This window comes from Poromitra crassiceps (genome assembly GCF_964638095.1).
Source record: "Poromitra crassiceps genome assembly, chromosome: 19".
Classification (NCBI taxonomy): Eukaryota; Metazoa; Chordata; class Actinopteri; order Beryciformes; family Melamphaidae; genus Poromitra; species Poromitra crassiceps.
In genome coordinates, this window is record NC_139646.1 from 17,211,055 (window position 1) to 17,220,779 (window position 9,725).

Consider the following 9,725-nt stretch of genomic DNA (forward strand, 5'->3'; position numbering starts at 1 on the left):
GACTCTCAGGTTGAGAACCACTTCTATAAGCAATCGTTAGGCATTCACCGTTATTTTGTAAGAAATAATTTGCCAAACAGCCTAGACTTTACACTTGTTGTTTACTGCGGACTGTTTGTTTATTTGAAACTATTAATATTTATTTATTTATTTATTTATTTATTTATTTATTTATTTATTTATTTATCTATTTATTTATTTATTTTTTTATTTACCCCATGTGTTTTTATTGTTAAAAATGTAGGCTCCAGCTCCAGTGACAAAATCTCCTGACCTTTTAATTGACATAAAGGTACAACGGTGTACCATTTTTTTCCTGGCAGTGTCAGTGATCACAGGAAGTGGGGAACTTGTATCTGGTCTACTCCGGAATCCAGTCCGGGTTTTCCGGCTCTCCGTCACCGGGCTCCTCACAGCCTCTAGCTGGTTTCTACTCAACTCCTGTCCTGATATCACTCCGCTGGCATGGTGGAGAAGCGGACCTGATTATTGTGATGGTGGCAGGCGGCAGCCAGTGACTAGACTTCCTCCACTGGTTCCCGAAACGCGTCTTGCACCGTCTATCCTACCCACCAAGCTACTTACCGGAGTACCGAGAGCAGCCGTGCTCTCTCGCCACCAAACTCAACAACATATTCACCGGGATTTCTTTCAAACCAAAACCATATGAGATGCAAGTTCACTGGGAAACTCCGGAGCCCGTTCGGTTCAGGCAGCAAAACTTTTTCTCAAAGGACAACACGGTGCTCAAACTGCCGCTGCTGCTCCTCTTCGGGACTGTTTGTTGTGTGTATGACCGTTGACTGCTAACGTTTCTACCTTGGTGTTTTCTGCGGGAGTTGCTGGTAGCAGCGTGGCGGCGGGTTTATTGTTGAATTGAGTCGCTAACCCCCCGGCTTGGCTCTCACTACTACACTCGGCTCGGGTGTTATTGTGTTTTCAGGAGTCGTGTGTGTTTGGAAACAATACTGAATGGCAGCGAGCCTCCGAGGAGGGGAGAAGAAACGGTTACAAGCTTAGCTACTGTTCCGCATACAGCCCTTTAAACTCCCCGGTTGTTGCTGCTCAGTTTTAGGCTTGTTGTTGTCGGCCATACCCACCCGTGTCCACTCGCTGCCTGCCTGGGACGGACCCCTTTTCCGAGGAGGACACGAGAGACAAGAGGGCGGTGGAGGAGGTGAAAAGTTCCTCCAAAATAGCAGCCACTCGGCTCAATGATGGGGGACTTCGCCTCCCCCGCTGCCGGACCCAACGCCGGCAGTATCTGCATGAACAACAGCGGCATGAACGCGGCCGGCGGTGTGGGGAGCGTGGTGCCCGGGGTTGGCGGGGCCGTGGTGGGCATACCTAAGCACAGCACCGTGGTGGAGAGGCTGAGGCAGCGGATAGAGGGCTGCCGGAGACACCACGTCAACTGCGAGAACAGGTACCAGCAAGCCCACGCCGAGCAGCTGGAGATCGAGAGGAGGGAGACGGTCAGCCTGTACCAGCGCAGCCTGGAGCAGAGGGCCAAGAAGAGCCAGGCCACAGGCAGCAAGCAGCAGAGCAAGCAGCATGACCCGGACTCAGCCTCCTCCACAGAGCAGAGGAATAACACGCTCATAGCGGTAAGGAAGTTTCTGCCCCCCTGTCCTTACACCCACCCCAGGCTCTTCATAATGTCTTATGTGACCCCCCCCCCCCCCCCCAACACACAATCTCCCCTCCCCCTTCTTCTTCCTCCTCATCTCCCTAACCAACCCCTCTATATAGCTGTCCCCAAAAGTCTTGGACCACTAGCTGCTACAAACGAGAGGCGAGACTGCTCGCTCCCCGCTGTGAAAAGTTGTTGGAAACATGTTCACTGAGCGCTGGCAATTGCTGTCGAAACACACACTCACTTTTTCAAAACAGGGTGCCAACTAGCGCCTGTGTTTACAAAGAACATGCGCGCACGCGCACACACCTACACACACACGCGCGCGCGCGCGCACACACACACACACACACACACACACACACACACACACACACACACACACACACACACACACACACACACACACACACACACACACACACACACACCTACCTTGAAGAAAACAGCCTGCAAGGTTTTGAATACCGTACTTAACTTCGGAAATGACAAGCCTGGAAGCTGATATTGTTTTATTCTTTATTTGTATATGAAACTTTTTCAGATTTACACCACTCTACTGAATGTGCAAACGAGGGCTGGAAGTTTTGAAAGCACGACTAATTATCTGTTAACTCCTAACTAACTTCTAGCGGATGGCTTTTTGCATGCAGGCAACTTCTCCTTTGCTGTTCTTTGTTTTGGCTGCAAATTGTTCTGCAGGCGACATTCACGTTGCAACACTTGGCTTCCTCGCTCAGCAGCAGTGCGCTCCAGTCTGCTCTGTAACCTTTGTAACATTGTAACAAAATCAGTGTTGCAAACATCTATATTATTACAACCACCTCCTCCTCAAAATAATCAAACATCAAATCTACCTCTAGTGCCTGTCACGGTCATTATCCTCCTGCATTTTTATGACTAACTTTTAGACACTCGTTCAGTGGAGTTTGACACAAAATAACTATAGCAATCATATCATCAATTTCAAAGGGGAACGATACAAAGGCCATTCAAAAACTATGACTCCCTATAGGAATATTGCATTGATGCCATAGGAAAAACTAAATCTGATAAGGTCACTAGCCCATAAACATCACTATGGACTACACACACTTCAAGTCCCTGTACTATTGCAGTGATCTCTCCATGGGAGAGTGCGAGGGGTTGTCAGGTTTCTTATGGCTGTCTGATTTGGATCTCGTTTTCTTGTGCTTTTGCTGAACAAGTCTGTAGGTCTACTTATAGCTGGGGGTTTTTTAAAAGAGAAAATGTGTTAGTCTTGCGTTGGCACTGTCACAGCTTGCGAGAGGGAGATGCAGACCGCCCGGCAACATGTGTAGTCTCTCCTGTTCACACCATCTCCTTTGGACAAGCCCCTGTTTCCTTAGTAAAGACCAATGACGACATGTCGGGAATGTTGACACTGTTATCCCCTTTGTTGAGGCGCTGAGCCAAATTCTCCCCTTTTGAAATGCTAAATCGGACTGTCTTTTGTCGCGGTTTTAATTTCTGAGGCGAGCAGCTCAGTGGTTATTTAAGAGCGGTGCATGCCTGCCCGGCCAGCTCCGGCTTGAGAGAGCAGCGGTGATTTTAATAGCGCAGGACCTCCCAGCGGTCCTTGTGGACATTAAACCGAACTGCCCATTAGATGGTCGGCAACAAATGCTCCGAGAATGGACGGATTAATGCTTAAAGACACAGCGACCGGCACCTCTCTGCTCTGCTCCTCTCCCAGCCGCCGATGGTGATGCCTCGTAGGCAAACATGGCATTCAAAAGCCGAAATAGCCAGTGCTGCTGATGGTGTCAGTACCCTCTTTAGTATTGATACGCTACCTTTTGTAAGTGTGAGGCGTTGCCGAAGCATTGGATTGTAAAGGGGATGAAAGGAAACGGGAGGAGAGTCTCCCGGTCTCTCTCCCTCCTTTTCTCAGAAGAACAGAGCTGCAGCTAGATGGCTGTATGTAGTCACTGCAGAAGCAGGCATTCTAGGAAAGCCGACTATACAGTTGATGCAACTACACACGCCCACACCATACACACACACACACACACACCGCGTGTGCACACACACACACACACACGCCACATGCACGGACGCATGTATACCCATACCCAAACACCCAAGGGCCTTGATCTGTAGGCAGGGGTTCCGTTACAAAGTGTTCTTTGAAACATATTGTGAAAAGGTGTGTTGTCACTATAGCTTTGACATATTTAGTCTGGCTACAATTTCATCTGTACCTAAGTACGGGCAGTGGCAAATATGTTCATCTCATGATTTGGTTGCATATTAGCCTGTCAAGATTTCGTGATCAGATATTGTCATAATATCCGATGTATGGTGGTTAAAATGAAGCAAACTTACTTATGAGTGACTGTGGCTTTAACTTTTGTTGCTATTGGTTGCTAATGTCATTCTAGGAACTGTCCCCTTGGAGCACTTACTGCAAGTTGATCTGGATAAGGGCATCAGCAAAATGCCTAAAATATATAATAATAATAATAATATTATTATAGGTAATAATAATAATAAAGCAAACAGATGGAATATGTTACAATCAGATTACTTGTTCCGTACAGATTGATCAAATAAGGCAGACGTGCTTTGCCAAGATGGCAAGATATTATCACAATGAATTATTTGGAATTTGGTAATCCAATTGTATGCAGTCATGCCAAATTGTTCTAATGTTTTTAAAACATTTTCATTTGAGTGTGTTCCTTTGTTTTCATGTTTGTTGTGATTAATCTGTGTCACAATATAGTCTGTTTGTGATGAGACATTATGTGCCTGCTAAGTGCAGCATGTGACTTCTGGCTTGGGATTTGGACCTAGTTTTGAGATGTATTTGGTTACACAGGGATAGTTGACCATGCATTAATGCTGTTTTTCCACAAACTCAACCTCACTGCAATATTCTGGAGCGTTTCCCTTAGGCCCTGTTTACACGGCAACGCTCCCTGCATGAAACGGCAAACTTTTTTGCGTTAGTGCCTTCCTTATTCACCTTATTCCTGGACTTACGTTTCCCATGATTCTCAGCGGTTGCCGGTTGTCGACTTGGCTTATTTTATCTGAAATGGCTAAATAGTAACGTGTGGTTGCATAGCAGCGATATTTTACAAAAACGAGGTGAATGTCAATTCACTGGTACTGTATGGGCTTATTTTAGCCGAAATGGCTAAAAATAGTATGTAGTTGCATAGCGGGCGCTTTTATTTTGAAGGCTAAACGTCCAAACCGGAACTCTTATTATTTGGTAATTGAACGTAGCTTTAGCGGTCTCTCTCTTTCAAGATTCAAGATATTGTCACTCCGTTATACAATTATGCACGTGTGAAATTATTGTGCTGGGGGGCTCCCTTACAAGACATAGGTAGGTACAAAGTCACAACAATTATTATGATTATTTTCAGTCTCTTTCGCTTGAACGGTCCTGGGCGGAAACAGGCAACCAGCAGCTGGAAACAGGGAGGGCGCCCACTGTCTCACCAGGGAACTCGTGAATACAGGGGAACGGCGTTCTTGGGGCGTGAAAACAGGTCTCAGAGTGGAATTCTTTGATAACGCCGCCCTCACTGTTGCCGTGTAAAATGGCGAAACACAATTCAGGTGACGACACAGCCCCCCTTCGCCATGGAAGACAATGATAGACAAGCATTGAACATTGAACTATAGCCCAATACAGCCTTATGACACAGGCACAATGAATCGCATTGGTATTCAACATGATAACGATTAGCTAAAAACACATAATCTGCGTTAAGTGCCCGCTACTAACGTCGCACATAGCCTATTAATCCACTCCCGCATTAAATAAGTGAAGACAACTCACCACTAGCCTGGGTAAACCCAGCCCCCACGTGACATGCTCTCAGAGTTCCTAGTCACTACGTAGTGACTGGGAACAGGTCTGAGAGCAGGTCACGTGGGGGCTGGGTTTACCCAGGCTAACTCACCACCAGATGCACTTCCTCAAGTCCCAATTGTGCTACAAAGAAAACAGGTCTTTTTTATGGGGCTTTAGGCCTACTGGGTTTTTATTCTGTAATCCAATCTGGAGCAGTTTATTACCATTCGTGACTTCTGTGTCACTCTTATCACGTTATCACGTGGAACATTCATTAATTCATTAATCCTACAAAGCTAAATCAAGCCCGTTAGAAATAGACAGAATAGAGGAAGCTAGGTGTTTTACCTTCAAAATAAAAGCTGTAATTTATAACTGGGTAAATAAAAAACAGAACTGTGGACTCACTACGGTTTAAAATTGACTTGAGTTGTCCGGGTTCTATGTGCATGAATAAGACTATTAGTTTATTTAAATACCATTTATTGTGAAGGTTTTAACCAGTTTCAATGTTATTCTGGCTCACTTGATACTGCTCTGAGTCTTTCATGGCTTCAGTCTGCACGCACGCAAATCGTGATCACAAACGCTGTGTATAAACGTGAAATAAAAGGTGAGAACGCAATGCCAGTTTGCCGTTTTACGCAGAGACTGTTGTCGTCTAAACATGGCCTTAGTCAAACGCACCCCGCTTCCCTGTGCCCTGGCCTAATGCTTCTCAGACACACCCACGTCGAGGCAGGGGCAAGCCTGTAATTATGGAAAGTGTTTGTGTGTGTGTGACTGTGTGTGTGTGTGTGTGTGTGTGTGTGTGTGTGTTTATAGGCTAACTATTAGTGAGAAAGGAGAAGGAGACACATTGGGATCCCGTTCTGTCTTTCCCACCGTTTCTTCATCAGCAATGTTCTCATCACTTGAGGGAGGCGAGTCGCCTTAGAGCCTCAGAGAACATCAAAACAATCAAAACAGTAGCCAGCGGTCAGGTATTGGATTGGTTTGCCGAATGGGACTGACTAAGAGACCCAGGATGTGTTGTTCCGCCTATAGCTCAATTATAATCATTTGTTTCGTAGCATTCGGGAGGGGACAGGGACAGTATATAAAAATTAACTATATCGCAAATTTACAAAAAGGTGACCATACATATCACAGGGCCGAAAAAATACATTTTATTCTGCTGTAGTATTCACAATTTCACTTTGGAAAGACATTTTTAAATAGTTTACATTCTAGCAAATCAGTGTCATTCCTGGAGAGATCAGAAATAGACATAAGAGATCATCATACTTTCCATAGACTTTAATTTACATTGTATCGTTTGTTCATTTCGAATCGTCTGACTTGGCTCAGTGGTTAGCACTGTTGCCTCACAGCAAGAACAGACCCCGGGTTCGAACCGCGGTCTGTCCCAGGTCCTTTCTGTGTGGAGTTTGCATGTTCTCCCCGTGTTCGTGTGAGTTTTCTCCGGGTGCTCCGGTTTCCTCCCACCATCAAAGACATGTACAGTCTGTTAGGGTTAATACTCCTGTCAATGCCCCTGACCAAGGCAATGGCTAAAGAACTGGAGTTGGTCCCCGGGCGCTGCACTGCGGCTGCCCACTGCTCCTAGCTCTAGGAAGGTTCCTAGTAGAGGATGGGTCAAATGCAGAGGATGAATTTCCCCATGCGGATAAATAAAGGATAACTTAACTTAACTTAACTTGAGTGGTGTATTGAGACGAATCGTGAGATGAGCACATCATCCCATGATCCCTACTTGGTGTGCATATACAGACAGTATGTACTATGTACTGTATATATGTACAAAATCACCAGGTCAAATACAGACAGACAGTATGTACTATGTACTGTATATATGTACAAAATTACCAGGTCATATACAGACAGACAGTATGTACTATGTACTGTATATATGTACAAAATCACCAGGTCATATACAGACAGACAGTATGTACTATGTACTGTATATATGTACAAAATCACCAGGTCATATACAGACAGACAGTATGTACTATGTACTGTATATATGTACAAAATCACCAGGTCATATACAGACAGACAGTATGCACTATGTACTGTATATATGTACAAAATCACCAGGTCAGAAAGATGGAGCACGTAGGGGTTCACTGTCTTTGCTGGGATGATCTCTCGTTTAACATCAGGCCGTCCCTCTGTCAACAGGTATATATTTGCTTATAACGGCGCGTTCGCACGATGGCTGCCGTGCGTATCCTGCGTGTGTTTGGTGCGTTCACATTGCATAGCGTTAAGTAGGATAGGACGTGCACAACTGCCCACAAATGCATAGCCAAACGCAAACTTATATCTCCGGCCTAATACTGGCATGGGTTATGGGTTCATTTCCAACCAGGGCCACACACAGAAATCTGTGCACTCTTGGTACTGTAGATACTATGGACTGTCCACCAACTAATACATCTTGCAGTAATAGACAGTAATGATAATGGCATAGTTTAGACGTCAACAGACAGCCTCCAAGCCACAGGCACATTTTAATAGCCTATAATTACAGTATATTCATAGTGTATTTGAAGGTGTGTCTTTATCTCTCTGACTGTCCATGCACGCACGCACACACACACACACACACACACACACACACACACACACACACACACACACACACACACACACACACACACCTCTAGCATTGATCATGAAGCAGTGCTCAGCTGGCTATGTGTGTATGTGCGAGTGTCTGTGCATACTTAAAGTTTGCACGTCAACAAAAGATTCACAACCCAATAAACGTGTGATTTATTATATTGCCTAGTTATTATCTGCTCCTTGGACCTAGGATAAAACTGATTAAACGGTCCACTCCCTGTCAGTGCAAACAAAGCCAAAATATTCACATCATCAAATGTAAACGACACCAACACTGAATCATCCAGTAGTATATGTGTTGATTACGTTGTCCCGATTGAAAGCAGCGAGATCACAATGCACTAAGTAGTCTGACAAATGTAGGATTTTTGGGGCTGAGGCCATTGTTGATAAATGGAGGGGAAACCCGACTGCTTTGCATTGATTTATGATTGATTGGTTATGATTTATTTTCTGCTGCTATAAAATCACAGTGAACACAATTCATCATTGTATTATTCATCCATCATATTCCTAATTCATCATCATAGCTGTCCTCTCTGGCCAAATTCTTGACTGCATTTCTTTGTTTTTCTCTCTCAAAAGGTATAGTATTCACATTGTGTTCAAAATGACCACCAAATCCTCTTTTGGTGCTGATTTTATCCAGGCATTATTTTTTAATGTGTGTGTGAAAGGCCAAGCCAATATCCCATCGCAGACCTCAGTGCTATAAGATAGAAGTGGCGTTGGATTGATTTAGACAACTATGCTTCCTTCCTTCCTTCCACCCTCCCTTCAAGTTGTACTTTTGGGGGGGGGGGGGCAGGAGAGAGCAGAGCAAGAGCTCAGCATGAGCTGCCTGGAATCCCCTGGTTGTCCCTAACACGCGGACTGGACCACTCAGTTACTGGAACACCAATTCAGACAGAGAGAGAGAGAGAGAGATTAGAGAGAGACTCTGAAGAGAAAACTCCACTCTCGGACACTCTTGCGCTGTCGTGAATCATCAAGCTGTCATGGAGTTTTGTGATCAAGAGTTGTAATTGAGGTTTTTTGGTGTGCCCATCCACCCTCAACCTGCTTCGTCTAATGCTACTTCAGTCAGTGAATTCCTACATTTCCCAGAATGCCTTTCGGTAAGCCCCCAGAGAAGGGGTGTGAGCATGTTGGTTTAAACGCGTTGGTGGAGAGTCATAGCGGAGGGAGAGTTTTTACACGTTAAAATGTGAGTGACCCGTCCCTTACTCAGAATACGTGTAGCTGCATTGCATTCTGGTCTATTGAGTTTATTGTCAGTGGAGATGAAATGTGTTTTGACCTCTTCTCCGATTGATTTCTCCCTGTATGATTGTAGAAGCCCCTGTTGCTCTTTGATTCTGAGGGACTGACCCACTGATCTCAGTATGACGTCACGTTGTCTCTGCTGAGCCACTTATAACCTGATGCTGCCAGGTGTTTGTTTCACAGAACCATCTGGGAACTCGATTGTGGAAACCGGTTAAAAAGGGCAGGCACTTTCAAAAAATACTTGGCAGGTGATTGGATGAACCATCTGTCTGTCACCGCCGTCTATCACGAGATAACTAACTACAACCACTTAGGACCGCCTCCTCCTCCTTCGTCGGATGGCAGTGGTTCGGA

At 45.1% G+C, this 9,725-nt stretch overlaps 1 protein-coding gene across 1 annotated transcript in view; it reads left to right on the forward strand.

Moving 5' to 3' along the window:
* Positions 1-1,217: 1,217 nt before the first annotated feature.
* LOC310793923 (uncharacterized protein) overlaps positions 1,218-9,725 on the forward strand; it is a gene marked incomplete at its 5' end in the record, with an annotated part of 92,311 nt that continues 83,803 nt past the window's right edge. Inside the window, one exon of the mRNA XM_083655811.1 lies at positions 1,218-1,607. Coding sequence (XP_083511937.1) covers positions 1,218-1,607 — 390 coding nt within the window. The remainder of the gene's footprint in view (positions 1,608-9,725) is intronic.